We start from the raw sequence: 22,953 nt of genomic DNA on the forward strand, positions 1-22,953 counted from the left end.
AATTTCTCTCTATAAGCTCTCATATTGTCTTTATTGCCAATGTGCATTTATAGGTAGTTCTCACCATCATGTTAGAAGTTCCATCCTGTTTGAAGATCAAAAGCATCCACTAGGTCAGATATTGGAAAAGCAGTGATAAGAGTAGTTGGATAAAATAACATACAAATCCAGCATTAAAGGGGCATATTTATCATCTAATGAAATTTTAAGTTTAGCACCATTCAAAACATGTCATTCAATAGATTAGTTTTCACCAACAAGTTGTAGCACAACTAGTAGATAATTGTGCTCCTCAGATATCTAGCTCAAGATTCGATTCCCAATCATTGCGTATGAAGAAACATTTGTCATAAGAGAACGAACGAAAAAACATTCATTGAGACAGACCTATCAATTTAATGTGGTAATCTAACTAAACTAATTATGTCATGATGTCGAAAATTCGATTCTTATGAAATGTTCTCTTAAGGAGACATTTGTTTTTACTTTTTAGCCCGTCCGAATCAAATATGATACATGTAAGAAAAAAAAGCACAAAGTTATGCACCATCCTTCCCCAACCTTGTTCTACTAGGATTGCAATATAAATTGGAAAACCCCTTTTCTTCTTCTTCGTCTTCGTCTTGCTTCCCAGTTCAAACACTCTGAACTTTTTCACTGTTCTGAATCACCGTGTTCTCTATTAATCAATCACATAGTCTTCGTCTGAATGAACTGAACACCAATTCAATCACCGTCTTTCTTTCGGGAACCTAAATCCTCCAACAATGGCGGTTTCCGAAGAAGAATGCTCTTCCACCAAGCCCGGTCCATCTTCCTCTTCTTCTTCCACCTCTCGCTACTACCTCTCAAAGTCCCTCCTCCGACCAGGCGCCATTCTCCACGTCCTCTACGCTCATATCCGCTCTCCCTCCTCCAACGACATCGTTTTCGCCAAGGTACCTTCTATCTCTCTTTCCCCCTCTCCCGATTTCAATGAAGTCTGGTTAGGTTTTGCATTTCTTGTCTAATTTGTCGAAATTACGTGGTTTTATCACTCTTTGTTTGTTGTTCAGGAGACATCTATAGAGTTGGTGGTTATTGGTGAGGATGGGAATGTTCTAACTCTCAGTGATCAGCCTGTTTTTGGCACCATTAAAGATCTTGCTGTATTGCCCTGGAATGACAAATTCCGCGGTGCCCGTGATCCCAAGGTACTGTGTTACTACTCAATATACTCCTTTGCTGAATCTGCTTCAATTTTGTTGTTGAAGAATTACAAATGAATGTCTATGAGTGAATTTTATTTAGTCATTTTTTGTTGTTGTATTTGTATAGATGTGGGGTAAAGACCTTTTGGTTGCTCTATCTGATTCCGGGAAGCTGTCCGTGCTCACATTTTGCAATGAAATGCACAGGTTTTACTTTGTCTTTATCTCTTATGTTTTTCGCGCGTGAGGTTTTATTTAGGACTATTTGGTTACTGATTGTTACAAATCAGGAACCACATTTTGTAGGAAGATAATTAAGTTGTAATAATCGAAGTGGATATATATGTTATTCCCTAATAAGCTTTCTTCTTTTTTTTTACGTGCCATTGTAGGTTTTTTCCTACAACACATGTTCAGCTATCCAATCCTGGAAACATTAGGGATGTTCCGGGAAGAATGCTAGCAGTTGATTCCAGGTGATGTCTTTTTTTTTTTTTTCTGGTTAAGAGTTACTATCTCTCATGAATGGTTTTCATCTAATTATGTTACATTGGAAGAAGAGAAAAAACATGGATTTTTGTCAATATTACTAACTCTTTTGGTTCTCTTTATGCAGTGGTTGTTTTATTGCTGCCAGTGCATATGAAGGTCGTCTGGCTCTGTTTTCAATGTCAATGACTGGCAATGATATCATTGATGAGGTCCACAACTACTATATCATCCTATATTTTAGAAAAGCTGCATGTGGGTGACTGGGTATTTGTGTCAGCCAAATGCATGTATAAATGTAATAGGACTGTTTTTTCTGGTGGTATAGGTTATCTGGTTCACAACTAGACATACATATAGGAATTTTTTTTATGGTGTTCAGTTAATGATTTCTGATGGATATTCAAAGATATTGGAAGGATTTATTGTCTTGGTTTCCTTCATTAACTTCTCTCTTTTTTTTGTGCTATTTCTTTTCATGATGTTCTATACTTTTTGGAGTATATAATACTCAGATTTTTGTATTTTCTAATTTGTTTGCTTTTGATGAACTTTTTTGCTCAACTTCAGAGAATAATGTATCCTTTGGAAGGTGAAGGGACTGCAAGTAGTTCCAGAAGCATCCAGAAAACCAGTATACATGGTGCTATTTGGAGTATGTGTTTTATTTCTCAAGATTCCAGACAACTAAGCAAGGAGCATAATCCTGTACTAGCTGTTATTATAAATAGGTATGCTGATTCATATATTGGCCATTGTCAGGAGTTTGTTCTAGGTCTTAAAGATGACTCTACAATGGAAGTTAGCTTCTGTTTCTTGTCTACACGTGTGATGTGCTTGCTGTAAACCACACATTGTTTTGCCTTGCAGGAAGGGAGAATATGAATTGCAATTATTGGAATGGAATGTTAAAGCCCAGACAATCTTTGTTATTTCTTCAAATGTTGAAGCTGGGCCTTTAGCACTTAACATTGTTGAAGTTCCTAACTCTCAGGGACTCGCACTTCTATTCAGGGATGGTGATGTTCTCTTAATGGATTTTAAAGATCCTCACAATCCATGTTGTGTCTACAAGACTAGCTTACACTTTTTACCTAGTGCCACGGAAGAGCAAACTTTCATGGAAGATTCTTGTAAATTACACGATGTGGATGATGAACGCTTTAGTGTAGCTGCCTGTGCTTTGTTGCAGCTGAGTGATTATGATCCTATGTGCATCGACAGTGACAATGACGGCACTAATACAGGTCACAAGCATGTATGCTCTTGGAGTTGGGAACCTGAAAATAATAGAGATCCAAGGATGATCTTTTGTGTAGATACTGGAGAACTTTTTATGATCGAAATTTTTTCTGATGCTGATGGGCCGAAAATTAGTCTCTCTGAGTGTTTGTATAAAGGCCTACCTTGTAACGCACTTTTGTGGGTTGAAGGTGGATATCTAGCTGCTTTTGTAGATATGGCAGATGGCATGGTCCTGAAATTGAAAGATGGAAGGCTTTGCTATACAAACCCTATTCAAAACATTGCACCAATCTTGGATGTGGCAGTTGTGGATTATCATGATGAGAAGCATGACCAAATGGTTGCTTGCTGTGGTGTGGCACCTGAGGGGTCATTAAGGATTATTCAAAGTGGTATCAATGCAGAAAAGCTACTTAGGACCCCTTCTATATATGAGGGGATATCTGGCACTTGGACTGTTCGAATGAAAGTTACTGATTCATATCATTCTTTTCTAGTTTTATCATTTCTTGCGGAGACTAGAATCTTGTCAGTTGGCTTAAGTTTTACTGATGTGACTGATTCTGTTGGTTTCCAACCTAATGTCTGTACTTTGGCATGTGGCCTTGTGAGTGATGGTTTGCTGGTTCAGATCTGCCAATCTTCTGTTAAGCTTTGTTTGCCTACAAAGGCCGCTCATTCTGAAGGTATCCCTTTGTCCTCTCCCATTTGCACATCTTGGTCCCCTAACAATTTGAATATCAGCTTGGGGGTAGTTGGGCATGGTTTCATAGTTGTATCAACCTCTAACCCATGCTTCTTATTCATCCTTGGGGTTAGATTGCTATCAACTTATCAATATGAAATTTATGAAATGCAACATTTGGGACTGCTGAACGAATTATCATGCATTTCCATCCCTACACAAAAAAATGAGAAAACAGAATCAAATTCAACCATTTCAGCAAATAATAGCTGCATTCCTTCGTTTCTAAGTGGAGTGGATGTCAATAAAACCTTTGTTATTGGCACACATAGGCCTTCCGTGGAAATTTGGTCTTTTGCACCAGATGGAGGAGTTAAAGTAGTTGCTTGTGGGACAATTTCGTTAACAAATACAACGGGGACTGCTATAGATTTCTGTGTACCTCAAGATGTACGGCTTGTATTTGTTGATAAGTATTATGTTCTAGCTGGACTGAGGAATGGAATGCTCCTTCGCTTTGAATGGCCAGCAGAACCATCTCCTACATCACCAATAAATGTGGTGGACACTGCTTTATCTTCCATAAATTTAGTAAATTCTGCGACCACGGCTTTTGAGAAGAGAAATGACCTTCCTTCCACACTGCAATTGATTGCCATTCGTCGCATTGGTGTTACTCCAGTTTTCTTGGTGCCCTTGAATGACACACTTGATGCTGATATAATTGCTTTAAGTGATAGGCCTTGGTTGTTGCATAGTGCAAGACATAGCCTTTCCTATACTTCTATCTCATTTCAACCATCCTCACACGTGACTCCTGTATGCTCTCTTGAGTGTCCGAGAGGAATTTTATTTGTTGCAGAAGACAGTTTACATCTGGTAAGAAAATCGTACTGCATATATGTTTGCTGACATGTTTCTTTTTCCCTCTAATTGTTCGGTTGCCCTTTTTTTTATAATATCTTATAGTGCATTTGAAGATGCTTTTTATATTGTAGATTTAAATGTGAAGAAAAGTCCTAAGGGGGCGTTTGTTACAAGTTTTAGAAAATGATACCCAGGAATCTTAATCCTAGGAATATTATGATGGAAATGTTATTCCAGGGCATCTTTTAAAAAAAGTGTTTGGTTAATAAATTCAATTCCCAGTTATGTTCTTAATAATTTTTTAGTTAAAATATTTAAAAATATAAAATTTGAAGTAGAAAGAAAAGTTTGTGGGAAATAACTTCCATTCCCATGGGAATGTAGGATACCCACCGTTGAACATGGGAATGAAAATTGGAGAAAAACAATGTAAATTGCATGCCTGGGAATCTATAATGCCTGAGAATAATTTTTCTAAAACTTTTACCAAACATGGGAATGTTACATTCCCAACCTTACTTACCTTGGAATGTTCAAAGATCCCTTCTACCAAACGCCCCCTAAGATATATAATGTGTGGTGATTACTGTCAATTGTCTAATATAAATTTGTTGGAGGGCCTCATTGCATTTCTTACAAAAATTTGGCTGGTCCGGTTTTTTAATGGTGTCCACTAATGGTTCGTGTTCCTTTTTCGGGGGGAGTGTATTGGATGAGTGTTTTTATTTATTTTTAGGATTTAGCTTACATAATACAAAGTGAGAAGCATACAGTTTTTTAGTGATCAAACTGATTTATTTTTGCTCCTTTAACATTTTTCCCCACCAAGAAACGACAACTATTTTTATTCCTGATTTCATGATGTATGTGATTTTTATTGTGCGTGTTGCTGTCTTGACTTAGTCTGTATTTATTACATGGCGCTTTAGGTGGAGATGGTCCACAGCAAGAGACTTAATATGTGGAAGTTTAATTTAGAGGGGACTCCACGGAAGGTCTTGTATCACAACGAAAGCCGGATGTTGCTTGTGATGAGGACTGAATTGGATTGTGGTACATGTTTGTCTGACATAAGTTGTGTGGACCCCCTAAGCTGGTCAGTAGTGTCTTCTTTCAGACTTGAACCTGGAGAAACAGGAAAGTCCATGGAATTAGTCAGGTTTGGAAGTGAGCAAGTTCTTGTGGTTGGAACTAGTATGTCTTCTGGTCCAGCCATAATGCCCAGTGGTGAAGCTGAGAGGTACGGCATTTAGCTTCCCTTGTCTCTTTACTTTCCCCATAGTTTTATATCACAAGCTAATTGATGGCCTTTTACAATCAAATTACAGTTTACTCATTTTTTTAACTGCATATAGCTTTTATGACTTAAATGAGCTAATCTGCCTGTAAGCTTCTTGCAAGTTCCTTTTCAAGGAGTGTACATACCTCAACTAACCAAAAGAAGATTTTGATCCATGCTGCATGGCAAATTTGAGTCTCACAAAGTGCGCAATAAGACTGTCTGCTAAAGAATACGATACTCTGTATTATTTATGAAGTAAACATGGGACATACCTTTCACCAGCCAATATTGGACCTCAAAGTTAAAACCTTTGATTTTCCTCTTGAAATCTGGTATTCTACATTTGCTTGAGAGGGGCAATGTATTCTTCTAAATAGGCATCTCCTTTTCCTGACAGATATAAACACAAATACACAAGGGTACTGGGAATATTCACAATGTAGTATATGGCCAGTGTGGCTTGTTTGTTGCATAACTGCTATCATAGTTCGAAAAAATAAAATAAAATTCCCAACTACATTTTAGCAACAATTAATAAATGCATGAATGAAGCTGTTTGACCTCCAAGATCGACTCTCTTTTACCATCTCCAGTTTAGTGTATGATAATTTTGGAATACAGCCAACCACATCCTTGAGTGAAATATCAAATATATATATTTTCCAAGAATAATATTGCGAAGTGCCAGGGGTGAAATTTTCAAAATTAACTAAAATCTTTATTGCATTGTATTTGTTTTACATATCCTTATAAGTACTTCGATAACCTACACTGCAAATATGATATCAAAGAAACTTATGTTCAAACCATTGTCCAATAGTTCTTGTTTTAGAAATTTATGCAGTTGACATCTAATATAATGCTTCTTTGGCAGTGCTAAAGGTCGTCTTCTGGTTCTCTGTCTTGATCATGTGCAAAATTCAGATAGTGGTTCAATGACATTCTGTTCAAAAGCAGAGTCATCATCTCAAAAAACTTCACCTTTCCATGAAATTGTTGCATATGCTCCTGAACAGCTATCATGCAGTAGCCTTGGCAGCAGCCCTGATGATAATAGTTCGGATGGCATCAAACTTGATGAAAATGAAGTATGGCAGTTCCGTTTGGCTTATGCAACTACCTGGCCGGGAATGGTACTTGCGATCTTTCCTTATCTTGATCGTTACTTCTTGGCATCTGCTGGCAATGTTGTAAGTTGCAAAATTCTTGCCTTTTTCCACCTATCTGATGCTTCCTCACTGTCCCATCCTAAAAAACTCTCCTTTCCACATCAGAAGATTCTGTATCTACATTCAGTTATAGTCTTCTCATTGAGTTATTTTCTTGTAATTCAGTTCTATGTTTGTGGTTTCCCAAATGACACTCCTCGGAGAGTGAGAAGGTATGCTATGGGAAAGACGCGCTTCATGATTACATCTTTGACTGCACATTTTACTAGAATTGCAGTTGGTGATTGTCGTGATGGTATCCTGTTCTTTTCTTACCATGAGGTGAGTGATGATTGCTGTCTCTATTGTATATTTGTGAGAAAAAAAAATCAAATGAAAGCAAGAACTCATAGGTTTGCTTTTCATGGAATCTCTTTGGTTGGTAGATTGTAGGGTAGTTCTGTATTAATGATTTACTTATTTCCTGTTTTGTTATTGAGGCTAACTTACCAAACATATCCTTTGTAGTCATTTCCTTGTAATAACTTTCATATATTTTATGCCTGAGACCCCCCCTTCATTCTTTTTGTATTAAAAATTATCTTACATCGGTTATATTTGAAAAAGCAAGATCATGGTTCTCTTGTACTGATATTTTGTTTACTTGAAAATAGCCAAAGCTGAGCTTGTTTAGTTTATATCTTCTATGCTAGGAAGGAAAAAAGTTGGAGCAACTTTATTGTGACCCATCAGTGAGGTTGGTTGCTGATTGCATTCTCATGGATGATAATACCGCTGTCGTTTCAGATCGTAAAGGAAGCATTGCTGTTTTATCCTCAGACCATTTGGAAGGTTTATGTAATTTAATTCTTATTAGTCACTTTCTAGTTCTAATCTAGGGGTTACTGCCTGTCTTTTGGAGTTTTATTTTCTCTGGGACCAGTGTTTTCAAGATATGAATTAATTATTTCATTTTGCTATGAAGTATAAACCAAAATATTCATGGATGTTCTTCTGGTTGTGTTTTATTTAAACTCTAAAGAAAAACATCAAATCAAATCATTTTTGTTGGACATTTGCCGGATCATATAATACAGAGGGGTCCTCCTAGTTACTTGTGGCATAAATACAACTAGATTTGCAAATACATCTAAGACCTTGTAGTTTGTATTGTTGTACATGATTGCTAGCTTTTTTCACAGCCCCGAGTACCCTTCACTGTTCATATTGTAAGTGGATTGTGCTGTTTGTATCATAGTTGAAAGTGTTTATGCTTTATAGGGAAAGTGGCTATGTTTATGATTTTAAAAAAAGTCTATTTTCATGCTTAAAGCTATTGGGTTGTTATTTTTTGTTCCTCGTGAAAATAAAATTCTGACCAAATTCTGTTATCATTATTGGTCATCTGCATCAGACAATGCAAGTCCGGAGTGCAACTTGACACTAAGCTGTGCTTATTTCATGGCTGAAGTAGCTATGAGCATCCGGAAGGTAAATCCCTTAAGTTCCTTGGTAGATCAGTTATTAATCTGCATTAAATGTCATCAGCTTTTTGTGTAAATTCTATTTGAAGTCAGAGGCTGCTGAAGCTTTGTCCAAGTGTGTTTTGGCATATGATGTCTTGGGTGTTCTTTACTTATGATTAGCTTCTTCGCTCTGTTCATTTATTGCTCTGTAACTTGCTAATTTGGCCAATTTGTAGCCATTCCTCCCTGTCCCCCCATTAATTTGCTTGCATGTGTACTGTGTGATGTAGATGTAATTTATATTTTTTTGTGATTTTTTTAATTGCAGGGCTCGTATTCGTACAGACTTCCTCCGGCTTACGATGTTTTACCAGGTGACAATGGCCCTGGTGACACACTACGAAATACTATTATTGCCAGTACTCTGTTAGGAAGCATAATGATTTTCATCCCTTTATCAAGGTACCAAATAATTTTGCAACTCTAAATATCGAGGTGAATAATGATACAGACTAGAAAGGAAATAACACCAAAGAGAACGAATGTATTGTACTGCTAAATCAGAGGGATACTCTAGTGTACTCAAAATGAAGAAATATGACTATTTTAGCATAAGATGAAAACAAACAGAATATCAAAGAAGAAATTATTAAAAACTTTTTTTTTTGGTCAACTAAATTAGTAAAAACTAAAAACACAAGAAGTAGCAGCTGAATGCTAACTTCCTACCCAAGCCCTCCTTCCCCTTTTCTGGATTGGACCTTCCATAGCTTGGGGCCATGGCTTGACTGCTGTGCTGTGGCTTGGGCTCAAGGGTCTCATCTAATAATTTTTGGGGGGAGTTTCACTATTACCTGGAATATTTTCTTATGTATGGAAGTTGGTTGAGATAAATATTGTAGCCCAGTCCTGATCAATTGGGTACTTGAAAGATTTCATGGATCATGTTATCTAGCCTGTTAGAATATGTCATTGTGCTGACTGTATACTTACCGTAATGCCTGTAACAGTAGACAATAGGGCTAACGGTTAGTTACAGGCTTACAGCTTCTCTTGTCTCAGCACTCATCTATCTATTCGTCTCAGCCACGTTATCAGAAGAGTAATGAAAAGTTTCATATTTACAAACATATTTTCTCACTTCCTCTCTGATTTTCTCTCACTTTATAATCTAAACATGGTATCAATCAAGAGCTTCTCTTTATCTGTATCAATAGCTTCCACTCAGAATCCATTTGCTCTGGAAAATTGTACCTCTTCTTCAACTGGTGTCATATTTTTTCATGTCAAGTCAAAATAAAATTAGACGAGAAAAACTTAATCACCTCGAAACAGCAGATCATAGCTGTTTTCCAAGGCCACAAGCTTTAGAACTTTGTGGCCACTCCTTCAATTCTGCCGCGGTTTCTCTGAGGACGATCGTGATCTTGACAATGTGAATCCAACTTAAATAGGAGCTGCAGGATCTGCTTCTGTAAATGTCAACATACATATTTCAGGGAACCATACTTGTAATTATGTTTGTAAATTGTAATAGTGTTCTGTTGAAATATTTTCATGTTGTGTATTGTCATATACTATCTTCATCTTATGGATTAATCAGTTTTGGGCTTGGACAACGCTCCTTTGGCCTGGTTTTGAGATTTGGCATGTCTGAGAACCGTACTTCATTGTGTGCAGGGAAGAATACGAGCTCCTAGAGGCTTTGCAAGCAAGACTTGTTCTCCATCATTTGACTGCGCCTGTTCTTGGAAATGATCATAATGAGTTTCGTAGCCGTGAAAATCCAGTAAGAACTACGAACTGAATTGAATCCAAGTGTGGCATTCAATGCTTGCAATTGCTGAGTTTTTTTTTTATAAAAAATTATACTTCAGTACAAGGTTTTTATAGTATGTTGCCATGTGTTTCCATCACATCATTTTTCCTCATTTTTTAAATCAAATTCAATATACCTAAATGAACACTGATTGATTAAATGATATTGGACTATGTCATTATATGTTTTGCTCATATCAAGTTTATATTAGGTTGGAGTACCCAAGATACTTGATGGTGACATGTTGACTCAGTTTCTAGAGTTAACAAGTATGCAGCAAAATACAATATTGTCTTCAGAGCTACCGGATAAGGCAAAACCAAGCTTGAAGCCACTCCTGCCACCACATGTTTCTGTTAATCGGGTGGTTCAACTTCTTGAACGAGTTCATTATGCACTGAACTAAAAACACCGTTCTTTCCTAGTACATCTTTTTTTAACAAAAGTACCTGGAAAGCAGAATATTGTCCATGAATGGTTGCCTGCCTCTGAATGTGTTTTCTGATATGGAACATGGATCTATGGTCATCCCACCCTTAAAGTTAACAATCATGTGAAAAGGTACTGGTTGTGTAACAATCTAATGATGTTGGCAAGTCTTGGACAACAGAGGCACAGGTAGCAAGATGGTTGGGCGAGGTTACAACCATCTTCTGAACCAGATAGTTCTCTTGACCCTGTATTTATTGTTATTTTCAGAAATTATAGTGTAGGAAAAGGTCTTTGGCACAATAAATTGTACATTAGCAAAATTCGTGAGAGGAGCATTCTTTTTTTATTTATTTATAAAAAGGTGTTGAAGTACTGTAACAATATTGTACATTTAATAAAAACGTTATTTTTGTGAGATTTTAGCCTCACGTGTTTTTTTAGCACCAACCACCAATAACCAATAACTTGAAATTAGTACCATTGCACTTTTGGACATTTTACATTTCCTCTGCCCTCTTATTGGGCTGTTTGCAGTTTTGCACTTTGGACATTTTCGTTTGTACATCCCCCTTCTCTTTCTTTTTCTTTTTTTAATGTTAAGTTATTATCTGTTGTTTGTTGCGCTAACAGTATATGATAATATTATTCTGTCTCTTATCATATCATGTGTAAAAGTTATCCTGACGGGGAGTTAAGATAGAACATAATAGGATACCAGTTATATATTTTCTTTCAGGATCCTAACTCCAAATTAATTTATTTTAATATTATATAATTTATAATAATATTAATTAATAAATATAAAAATATTAATTTAACAAAATGAATAAAATTACTATTCATAAATAGTAAAATAGACTACTAACTTACAAATATTGATTTATTAATAGTAATAGGTGATGACTCCTTAGTGCTCCGGGACAGGTTGCTTATGGCTTGGAACCAAGGTCACCGGCGTGTTTTGTGCGAAGTGGATTGCGCGGGGCTGATCGCGGTGATGAGGGATGGTGACCGGTGGAGGTTACATGAGCATGCTGGTGATTTGGGATCGACCCGGGAGCTTCTCAATCGGAATTGGCAATGTATGCTGAATTGGATCCATAGGGTGAGAAATGGTGCAGCGGATTGACTTGCTCGTCATGGAGCCTTCTCTCAAGTCACTAGAGTCGCGGATTTAGCCACTGCCCCACCGGAGTTGAAGTATTTCATATTAAAAGATAAACTAGCCATGTGCTAGTTCTCCCGTTTTCCTTTCTTTCTTGCTTTGTTAATTTTTCGATACCGGGTGCATCATAATTTCAACAAAAAACCAAAAAGAAAAAATAAAAAGCGAATGAATGAATTGTATTTATCGGGCAGCGTGCAAATCTTGTTATTTCACGCGCCTTCTCCTCCATTTGGGTTCCGTCCACTCCTCCTCACTGCGACCGAGAAAGGCCGCGGCCGGAGCCGGAGAATCATCCATCCACCCTCCATCCTCTCCTCCTAGCCTAGGGTTCGTTCCGATTCACGATGGGTGCCAACTCGTTGCCATCCGAGTCCACTCACGATCTCGACGAGCAGATCTCTCAGCTCATGCAGTGCAAGCCACTCTCCGAGCAACAGGTTCCCTTCAATTTCCCCTCTATTTCTCGAGATCTTCTTCCTCTGCAAGCCACGTCTCGATTTTGCCTCGATTTGTTTAGTTATCAGTTTTTCCTTCTTTATCGCGCCCAATTTGGTTGATTTCGTGAAATGGAGACCACGATGCCATGATTTTTTTGCTTTTTTGACCTGATTTGAGCCAATTAGGATGAGATAAATCAAATTTCTTCGCTGAAAAGCGATTTTTAGCTGTGAATTTTGCTTTCTGGTAGTTTGTGTGCGGAGATGTTGTTTTGCTGTGTGGAGGTTTGACATCTGAAGACATAGATTTTCTGTATTTGAAATGTTATGACACTGGAATTTGGATATTTCTTAAACTGTTGCTAGTTCCCTAAGATTTTTGGGGAGATTAAATGTTTCATTGTGTATAGTAACGTTATGGTGACTGGTGAGATTTATATATAGGAAGTCATGACTTTGTTTGGCATCTTAATGCACTAGATGTTGGCTTACTATGAGTTATGTTTCTAACCTGTATGTTGAAGAACACTGTGATAGTGTGGTTAGCTGGATGTTTTTGAAGAATGATCAGATTAGATGAAAGGGTGCTGGTGGTGAATACATTCTTGTTGCTATTTTAGTGGTTTTATGTAGTTGTTGCTCTTATTGCAGAAATATTGTCGTCTTTATTTTTTCCGGGCAAAACAACCCTTAGATAATGAAGTTTGTTTGCTTACACGTTACAATTTACTGAGATGGGAGATGTATGGATATCATTGCTATCTGAGTGATATATCTTTGGGGAGTTATGTCCGTCATTTACTCCTTAGTCTTTTTGGTATTGTTATTCTAGGGAATATAAATATAAAAATAAACCAATCATCTTGTTATCTGCTTTATCTGTAGGTAAAAGAATTATGTGAGAAGGCTAAGGAGATTTTAATGGAGGAAAGCAATGTCCAGGTGTGACCCTTTCTTCATGCCTTAATTTGCAATTAGGTGCTTTTCTGTTTCTCCAAACATTGTTCAGTTTCCCCCCTCATATCTGGGCTCATTTGTCTGATATCATTGCTTTTAATACCTGTTTTGTGGAAGAAGGAATGTAATTCATTTTCTCTCACATATAATACTTAATTTGCTTGTGGCCTTGTGCTTCATAGCTGTATGCGAACAGCACAATCCTGTATTTCAATGCACCTTTTAATTGCTAGTTTTTCATCTTAAAGAAATAAACATTAATTTTTTGGTTTCTCTCTGTACCACAGCCTGTGAAAAGCCCTGTCACAATTTGTGGTGATATTCATGGCCAGTTTCATGATCTTGCTGAACTATTTCGAATTGGAGGAAAGGTATCATTTCTGACTATGAATCTGTTTTGTATTCAATATTCATGACCTGTCAAATAACTTTTGAAGATTGAAGTGCATGGGGTATAGAGGAGTGAATTGTATAGTGCAGGAACAACTTGCTGACTTCACCATGAGCCTATTTTTTTGTTAAAGCTCCTTATTATTTTAATTGTGCAAAATGTATTATGATTAGATTATGATTTATCATTAGTTTCTGGATATTATATTTTCTAATCATTGATATCTAAATTAACCTGTTTTGTTTACAGTGTCCAGATACTAACTACTTATTTATGGGTGATTATGTGGACCGGGGTTATTATTCAGTTGAGACTGTGACTGTAAGTACAACCGAGACAAACTTATATGATGTTTTTCCTCAGCTTTTAGTAGTTATTTTTTGAAGATTCATAGTTTTTATATGGTATTCATGCATTAGGATGACAAAAATCAGGTGGAAAATAGTTCTTAGTGGTAATTGATGAAGTTTTCGTGAGCTTTGAGATTCATTTCTGTCGTCTTTTCATATTAGGATGGAACTGAAAATGTAACTGCCTTCAAATTATCATATTCATAACATAAGCACATATAATTAAGGGAATAGCTTTAGAACGTAGTGCAGAGTTTTTTTAATGTGTCAAGATATAGAAGGCTCAAAGAGATGAAAGGTGGATTGCATGTTCATAGTAATTTATATTATATCGCGATCATTTGTATAATTAAGTTTATCGGCATAAACTTTTCAACTTGTGTATATCAGATATTGGTAGTATACAACTTTGGGCGTTGTGGAGTGAACTGATGGTGAAGTAACATTGATATTTACTTTGGTTAATATCTTTGTTTCTTAATTTTTCTTTACTTAACAGTTTTGTATGATAGACACACTGATTAGTTATTCTATCCAGCTCCTTGTGGCACTGAAAGTGCGGTATCATCAGCGAATTACTATTCTTAGGGGAAACCATGAAAGCCGTCAGGTTTGAGTTTTCACTCTTGGTTCAAAATTATAAATTTCTTGTTTGCAGAGGTCCGCAATGGCATTTATTTCTGAACAAATATTACCCATTAGTCTTGAATGGCGTTTTAGTTGTATAATATATTGTTAGTGCTAAAAGTTTTTGGCTTTGGTTTGAAGACTTTACAGAGAGCTAATTGTTCCTTAATCATCTTTCTGTTATGCAGATTACTCAAGTATATGGATTTTACGATGAATGCTTAAGAAAGTGAGTTTTCAACACCTTCTTTTAGAGTTCCTATGGAGCAAATCATAAGGTTTTCTGTCTAGAGATATTTTTGCAGTGTACAATGTTGTAGTATTACTGAGGTGGAGTCGCGAACTTCTTTTTAAATGTGAACTGCAGCAAAATCCCTTGCAACACGCCCTTTTAGAAATTAACTCTTAATGTTGATTGCATAGTTTCTTGGTTAGTTGTTACTTTTATTTTATTTACTAAGCTGGAGTTCTGGGATGAACATCTGAATTTTGCTGATGATTAGGTCTGTCATTTAGCCTTTTGATTAAGTGGCAATATGACGTCTGATTGTATTGGTAATGATGTGACGGAAGTTGGATGGCATAAAATATCTTACTGATGATGTGTAAATCTGTAGATGCCCCTCTGTCCCAAAAAATAAAGAATATTGAATTCTATGAAATGTGGAAATTTTGGTCTGAATTGAAGAACAAAATAAGGATGTTTGGTTTGATCCATTATTGGAGACTAAAACACCTAGACAAACTGATTACTTCAGGATGCATAAATATTTTGTAAATTGACATGGAAGTGAGTAATGCTTTCAAAAGGGATATCGTTCAAAATCACAATAATAAGAAAATTCTGCTTTTGAGGGGAAATATTAAATCCTTTCCCAGGCTCAGTTTTATGAGTTCATGTTTTAATCAGTTGATATGTAGATTTTAGCTTATTTAGTTTGCTTTCTTGCGCCTAAACAATCCTATTATTTTTTATCTCCAACTTACATGATAATTTGTTTCCACTTTTTTGCAGGTATGGTAATGCTAATGTTTGGAAGACCTTTACAGACCTCTTTGATTTTTTTCCATTGACTGCATTGGTTAGTACTCCCCCCAATTTATGCATTATGTTTGTATGTTGGAGTGTGTCTTGTTTGCATATGTAAGCTATTATGTAAATGGAAAATTTGGAAGATGTAGCAAATTTTTAGAATAAATTCTCTTTTTGCAATGAGTTGAAAATATCAGTATTTACCTTTTGTTTAATAGCTTCAAAGAACTAACATGTGGCTCTTATCTTTTTCACATGGTATATGATCTTTTTCTCAAGTTAAAATCAACAGAATGCAATTTGTCTAATGGCTTGTCTGATGAGCTCTGCCCATTTTGCAAATCGCAAACTAGCCTAAATTTCTGTTATATTCAGAAAATAAAATGCTTCAACTTTTGTGTAGATTGATGATAGGCTAAGATATAATGAAGTGGTAAGTCTTAGCACACCCAGATAGTTTGCTTTAGCATGGATATGATTGTATTATAATATATTTATAGGTATTAAAATGTTATTACATTTCTGCCATAAGTTCTATAGTTTCTAAAACGAGAATTTGTCTTTTGTGGCTCGTTCAATTGAGATTAATTGTCTTCATGATGCTTCAAGATTTTCGGTTGACTGTTGAACAACCTTCATCTGTTTGACATAATAAATTGGAAACTGTAGTTTAAGTTTTTTTTTGCAATCTCTTGATTACTTGGCCTCTCAAATAGCATAGTCCTTTCCAGGTAGAATCAGAAATATTCTGTTTGCACGGTGGCCTGTCACCTTCAATTGAGACCCTTGATAACATAAGAAACTTCGACCGTGTTCAAGAGGTTCCTCATGAAGGGCCCATGTGTGATCTATTGTGGTCTGACCCGGATGACAGATGTGGCTGGGGGATATCTCCTCGTGGTGCTGGATATACTTTTGGCCAGGTAAGCATAGCTAATATTTCTTGACTCCCTACATAATTGAATATGTATTTTTTAAGCATTAGGAGACCTATTGTTGTTTTTTATTATTTTGCTAACTCCATTCACATTCTTTCAGGATATATCTGAACAATTCAATCACACAAACAGCCTTAAGTTGATTGCGAGAGCTCATCAGCTGGTTATGGATGGATTTAACTGGGCTCATGTAAATGTCCTTCTTGAGGAATGATCTTCTCTTTTCATTTGCTCACATTACAATTATAGGGGTAAAGTTTTGGATATGTGCATTGTTTTGTTGAAACAGGAACAAAAGGTGGTTACCATTTTTAGTGCACCTAACTACTGTTACCGATGTGGGAACATGGCTTCCATATTGGAGGTTGATGATTGCAAGGGACACACATTTATCCAGGTCTGTTTCACTGCCATTCAACATAATTTGCTCGTACGGTTTGGTAAAATAGTCTGTTTAAATTTGAAATACTTCATGCAGTTTGAACCTGCTCCAAGGAGAGGAGAACCTGACGTGACCCGAAGAACGCCTGATTACTTCCTGTGATGTAGCTGTGCTGAATGTTATACTGGTATATCATGGTTACCGCTATTTATGCACTAATTTCAGGTAGTTGTGTTGTGCATCCTCATTGGAGAGATTACTACTGTAAGCATTTAAATCCATGGATATACATTCGCGGCCTATGCTTTTATGGTTTGTCCAAACACTGCTTTGATGTATAATAGGCAGGTAACATTCAACTGATCTGTTGCACTCAAGAACTTGCTGGACACCCAGTCTGGAGTAGTCGCCAAGATAATATGACTTTGTCGGAATATGTATTGTTCCATCAAAATGTGGATATTTTTTGTTTAGCTTTACCTGTCTATTTTTCTCATGTTTTATAATTATACCTCCCTTTCCAGGTTTTAGGCACTATGACTGGATTTTTTTTGAACTCGTCGATGTTTTTGCTATGTTCTACCAATTTTTAGTGAAAGTTGCATGATATAGCGATTTGATTGGCTCTTACGAATTATGTTCATCTAAGTCACTCTATCACTATACAGCATCTTATGTCGTTCTTAAAGACACATGATAAGTTGCAAACGTATGATTCTTGACCCCTATCCAGGTTAGTGCTGATTTCAATCAAGGAGGACTCGCTTATTATCCCTTTGACACTGTTAGTTGCATTCCTTGCGACGAATATGGAATTTCCATTGTTTAAACTGCAATAAACGAGTGGTATTTACTCTGAAGTCAGATTTATGCTAAAAGTCTACGTGATAAGATACGGATCATTTCAAATATAATTTATAATTATAAATATTTGCATATAAAATTTTACTGTGGATATGTTTCAAGGATATAACTCATTTAAAGCTCTCGGGTTTCTTTCCTTGTTAAATTGAAAAAATTATTGGATAAAAAAATGCTTAACTGTGAATTAAACGTCAAAAAACATGAGATTGCAAACAAATTGATTTGAACCAAAGTTAATAGTGCATTCAGATTTTTCTTTATTTTTTTGCGCCAAGTTGAAGAAATGTGTTTCGTGGATTAATTTGTGAAACCTACTGGGAAGTAGTATGGGCCTACATGGGATCACACTAGGCTTAAATTTCACAGGGTGGAAATGATTTATTGTTGTGATATGATAGCTCATTTTGACTGTATACGATCAAAATGGGATGAATTCTTCTTCTGTACAAAAATTTAATAAAATAATAAAGAATCTCAATGTCACAAGCTCATGTATGAAAAAAGAGATGGCACGAGGTCGACCACAGACCACGCAAGGCCTGCATACTGAAGAAATCTAATTCCGGTGTCAACATCGAATGCCTTGTGTGAAAAGAGCTTCTGTAAGTAACCTCCTCCTTTGAGCTTATCGGACGTTTTCCCCGCTGTGGATCCATTCAGTGTGGGGATGTAGCTGGTTGATTTAATTGGGATGCCCAAGGTGTTTGCTACCACAGGAAGAGTCCATTTAGCAAGAGCCTTGCTGCAGAACTTCACAATTAGAATTGTAGGTATTCCCAACAGCACTCTTCCCACATATGCCGGTATTGTCAGTTCTGAAGAGAACAAATGAGGAACAGAATCATGGTGAAATAGATGGTAAGTTTGCTGTACCCCAGAGACCTGAACAGAAGCATTGAAATTAGTACAGGTTACAAAACATGAAACACCACTAAGCAGGAAATATACAAGTGCAAATGCTTCTCGTCTTTATCAACAACAATCTAATTTCCCTATGCTTTTGAATATTCAGGGTGAAGATGTAAAGTCACTTGAAAAAGCATATTGCATATATATACAAGTACCGTTCTTAGGTCTGAAAGGAGACTCTATATCATGTTACAAAAAATGTTCCCTGAATCTCTATCACATTGATAAATAGTGTATACATAGGAGTTAGAATCATTTTAAGAGTTTGTCTCAAGTATTACAACAGAGCCCGACTGTAATAAGGAAAAAGCTCACTTTAGAGAGGAAAGCTGACTGAGGAAAGTCAAACCTAACTAAAGCATAGAATCTGGAGATTCTACACAGTTACTCTCAATTTATTTCTTCTTCCCCAAATTTATATCATAACTTTGATTTCTACAAAATCTGAACGGTCTGCAAAGATACTTGCCATAAAGGATTGAAATAACTGAAGTAACATGGAAGTTGCGGTCACAAGTGGAATGACTTGGAGGTTTATTGCTATACAACACCGAAAACCCTGAGAGGCTAAAAGATATATAGTAAACAAAAAGGGCAGAAGCACATAGGACCATAAGGGTATAGTTCCACAACATGTTGATTCCATAATTCAAAGGGGTAGTGACTAGTGAGTGAAGGAAATTAGAACCCCCCCCCCCCCCCTTTTGCCCCTCTGCAAAGTCAAGCAATAAGTGACATGCCGAGGGACTGTTAGAACACCTTGCTCAATGCAGAAAGCTCAGGATATTGTACCAACAAAAGTTTTATTCTAATATTCAGCAAGACACCAGTGTTCCACACTGCACTGTTTCTTGAGAATTTGTCAATAATAATAGTAATTATAATAAATTAGAAACTGCAATTACCCAACTATGACTCTGAACAAACTTATAATGTTACGGATTTGAATCCTGAATCCAACACTTAGGCGATAACTTCACCTAACCACTATACCCTGGCCCAAAGACCAAACAAAAGAAAACAAAGACTTTAAGGGCCAAAAAAATTAATCAAATACTTGAGAATAGAGATGTCAACACATTCTTGATTCTTGTCTTCACATTTCCCATCTTTTAACAAATTCTGAGACAGCAGCATCTACTCAGACTACTCTAACAAGGAAGTGAAAAATATGTTGTAGTTGGCATTTGTCAGAACTTTTTATGTTCATATAGATTCACTTGTTCTTTTTTATACAGTATGCTAATTAGTAAATAGTCTGACACAATTGCACACTCTGAAGTCCTAATATTTTTCATTGCAGTTTTCCCTACCCTAAAATAATACCTATAAGAATAATATGTATCTATCCAAGACTAAAAGTAATTTGAGAAACCAAAACTGAGTAAAGCTCTGGTCTAGCCTTATGGCGTATTTAATTGGTATTGGAGAACTACTCAAACGAATCCTAAAGGACTACCAGACGTCTTCTTTTGGCCTATGATCTGTTTTCTCCCATAATGTCTAACCTTAGACCAAGAATAAATTATGTAAAATGGTGTATGTTCATCCATAATGAAATAATCAAGATGAAACAAGTTTAGATGATGTCAAAGGGTGAGAAACTGCTTACAATTCCCAATGCAACACCGTTGAAAGCAGTGTGAAACTCAAAACTTGGAGTTGGAAGTTCAGGAGTTGGATAAGCAAAGAGCAAGAGGAAGCTCAAGGCAGCCCAAAAAGATGTAACTGCAACAAAAACAGATTCAGATAAAGAGAGGGTAGAAGGAAAACTCATCAAGAAAAGGGAGTAAGGAGAAAAAACATAGGAAAATTGAGTGGTTTTAATCATTTTACATATAAAAGATGTTTAAGAAATAAGAAAGCAATCCTAAAAACCTTGAGAATATAGTTAAAAATGTAATCCAATTTGCACAATCTGAGAGCCAGTTGCCAGCATTTGGGCTATTGTAAAGGATAAAGCTATGCTGCGCTGAATTTATTCAATTGAAGTAAGAATACCATTTTGTCCTGAAATCACAAAACTGTCTATGTATCCATCAACTGTGAGCCAAAATGGAAGGATCACGAGTCCAATAAGAAGGCCAGCAAGAACATCAACCACACTGTGCATACCAAGATAAATTCTTCCTACAAAAAAGACCAAACAAATTTCATTGTTTTTCAGTGCAATAGGCCAACAATAGGGAAACTGATAATAATGTAACAGTAATAGAATACCTACCCAAACCAATGAGAGCCACAAACAAGCAACCGAGAGAAACTCCAAGATAATTAATATAGGCACCTTGAATTTGAGGATGAGTCAGGACATAGTGCAAAAGGTAGCTGATAAAAAAACCATTCCGAGGAAAAGCATCCATTAATGATAAAAAACAGAATTGGAAGCAAAGGTTTCATCTTTCTCAACAGATGATCTAGCTTTGAAAACCTTCATGCTTCTAATCAAATTGAACTGATGATAGACAGTACATTAAGTGTTTGATTGCAAATGCATTAACATATTTAGCTGTTCTCTTTTCTCCTTAGTTGATCCAGAAAATAGATAGAAAAAAAAAAGTTTAATTATATGACTTGAATAATAAGGCATGAATCCAGCCTGCTCAATTCTCTATACAATGTGCAATTGTGCATATCTAAAACCACCAACTTGCTACACACAAACAGCCTCAAGAACACACAACATTGCCACTCTAATGATGTGCATGTTTGGAAATCCTTCTATAATTGATTCTAATCTATAATCAATTATGGGAAGAAGCTTATGTGAGTAGCTTCTGGACTCCATAATTGATCACGAGGACAGAAAAGTTAATCCATACATGCTAGAAATGCCTCATAATCCCTTTCTGTCACCCCGCCGGCTAACTTAGCCTCACACCACAACAAGAAAGATGACTTAGGATTAAAAGATTATAAAAGAATTAGAATGAGTACCCAGATAAGCAAACTGTATTAAGCGTGTGAGAAGAAGGAAGTCCATATTCTAAGGCGTTCTCTTCTTCATCTTTGGTAGCAGTTATTCTGTAGACAGGTGGAGAAGCAGGTCTTGGAGCTGAAACCACATCCTGTTGAGTGACAAACACAGCAAGCATTTAATATAACAGGTAAAAAGTGAGCTCAAACATAGACTAAGAATTCTAAATTCTAGTATTGAATTCAACAAAAGTAAGTGCATACTTTTATGCAGTTTCCAATATAATCACAAAACGCCATCAACAACGTCATCTGCCTTGCCAATTTGCCATGACCACTCTACACAGAAGCCAAAAACCCAATCAATCTCAATTTTCCCAAAAACAAGAACTCTCACCAGTTCATGGAACATGACATCATCATCATCAACAACACGTGCGTACCCAAAATAGCAGAGGGAGAAAAGCAGTGTAAAAGGGAACAGAAACAACACAAGACAACCCAGAGAAAAGAGCATCCAGCAAACCAGCACGGTAACCCTTAAACAAAAAAATCAAAACACAAAATCAGCATTTACAGCAAAAAAACATTGAAAAGCTTAGAACTTGGAGAGAATCAAAATCTGGGGTTCTCTTATTTTTTTGTAATTCTAATTTTGGGAGTTACCTGGATCTGAAGGATAATAGGGGTTCCGGTATCAACAAGGTGAGTCACAGAGGGTTGAAGGAAGGATCTAAGCTTGCGAGTGAGATTGATGTATGAAGAAAACACAACCCAGAAGAGAATTCCACCCAGAACCGCACCTTGCCACAGTGCTGCACCCGCACCTGCACCCTCAACCTCCATTGTTGTTCTCTCTGGTTTGTTTCCTCTTTGGGAACAGAGGAAGGAAGAAGAAGAGAGGAACCGAAGAAAGAAGAAGAACAGAGGAGAGAGAGTCGCAGGTACAGAAATAGTAAACCTGGCTGAATCAAATTGAGGAATCAACGGTATTTGCAAAGATTCAACATTATTTTAATTTTTAAATTAATCTCTAAAAATGTGATTATTCATTTTAAAAAAGAAAATAGTGAAGATTTTTGTGAGCCATGGAATTTATATTCGGTTCAAGTGTGTGGTCTTTGGAATTAGCTGGAATTTGGTGGCACTATGACTAGTAACGTGACATAGTAAGAAGGTTCAACGCGTAGCGGGTCAACGGCGTTCTTTCAATTTCATGGAGGACGAAATTGTGAGGAACACGGATTATATGAAAGTGGCTTTAGAACTCCACTTGAAAACAAGACTTTGCCATGTCAATTTTTCAGTTTTTGTTTGCATGAGTAAAGGATTTGATATTAAAGCCCAAGGGCTGCATA

General features: G+C 36.5%; 3 protein-coding genes across 3 annotated transcripts; 2 read left to right on the forward strand and 1 right to left on the reverse strand.

Moving 5' to 3' along the window:
* Positions 1-540: 540 nt before the first annotated feature.
* LOC130730868 (uncharacterized) lies at positions 541-11,038 on the forward strand. Its single transcript, XM_057583004.1, has 15 exons — positions 541-938; positions 1,056-1,193; positions 1,318-1,397; positions 1,583-1,666; positions 1,807-1,891; positions 2,250-2,410; positions 2,550-4,488; positions 5,406-5,716; positions 6,633-6,948; positions 7,093-7,248; positions 7,620-7,758; positions 8,321-8,397; positions 8,701-8,834; positions 10,053-10,161; positions 10,403-11,038. Exons 1-15 carry the CDS (start codon positions 768-770, stop codon positions 10,595-10,597), a joined length of 4,095 nt encoding a protein of 1,364 aa, XP_057438987.1. The 5' UTR covers positions 541-767; the 3' UTR covers positions 10,598-11,038.
* A 908-nt stretch (positions 11,039-11,946) lies between these two features.
* Positions 11,947-17,536, forward strand: LOC130730871 (serine/threonine-protein phosphatase PP2A catalytic subunit). Its single transcript, XM_057583006.1, has 11 exons — positions 11,947-12,228; positions 13,114-13,170; positions 13,473-13,556; positions 13,826-13,897; positions 14,465-14,536; positions 14,742-14,782; positions 15,569-15,635; positions 16,318-16,509; positions 16,625-16,714; positions 16,814-16,921; positions 17,003-17,536. Exons 1-11 carry the CDS (start codon positions 12,136-12,138, stop codon positions 17,066-17,068), a joined length of 942 nt encoding a protein of 313 aa, XP_057438989.1. The 5' UTR covers positions 11,947-12,135; the 3' UTR covers positions 17,069-17,536.
* Positions 17,537-18,123: 587 nt separating this feature from the next.
* LOC130730869 (lipid phosphate phosphatase delta) lies at positions 18,124-22,661 on the reverse strand. The gene is made up of 8 exons (XM_057583005.1): positions 22,262-22,661; positions 22,039-22,134; positions 21,860-21,934; positions 21,617-21,747; positions 20,904-21,007; positions 20,681-20,809; positions 20,292-20,407; positions 18,124-18,652 (listed from the first exon to the last, which is right to left on the reverse strand). Exons 1-8 carry the CDS (start codon positions 22,439-22,441, stop codon positions 18,251-18,253), a joined length of 1,233 nt encoding a protein of 410 aa, XP_057438988.1. The 5' UTR covers positions 22,442-22,661; the 3' UTR covers positions 18,124-18,250.
* Between the last annotated feature and the right edge of the window lie 292 nt (positions 22,662-22,953).

The sequence above is a fragment of the Lotus japonicus genome, chromosome 1 (genome assembly GCF_012489685.1).
Source record: "Lotus japonicus ecotype B-129 chromosome 1, LjGifu_v1.2".
NCBI classification, from domain to species: domain Eukaryota; kingdom Viridiplantae; phylum Streptophyta; class Magnoliopsida; order Fabales; family Fabaceae; genus Lotus; species Lotus japonicus.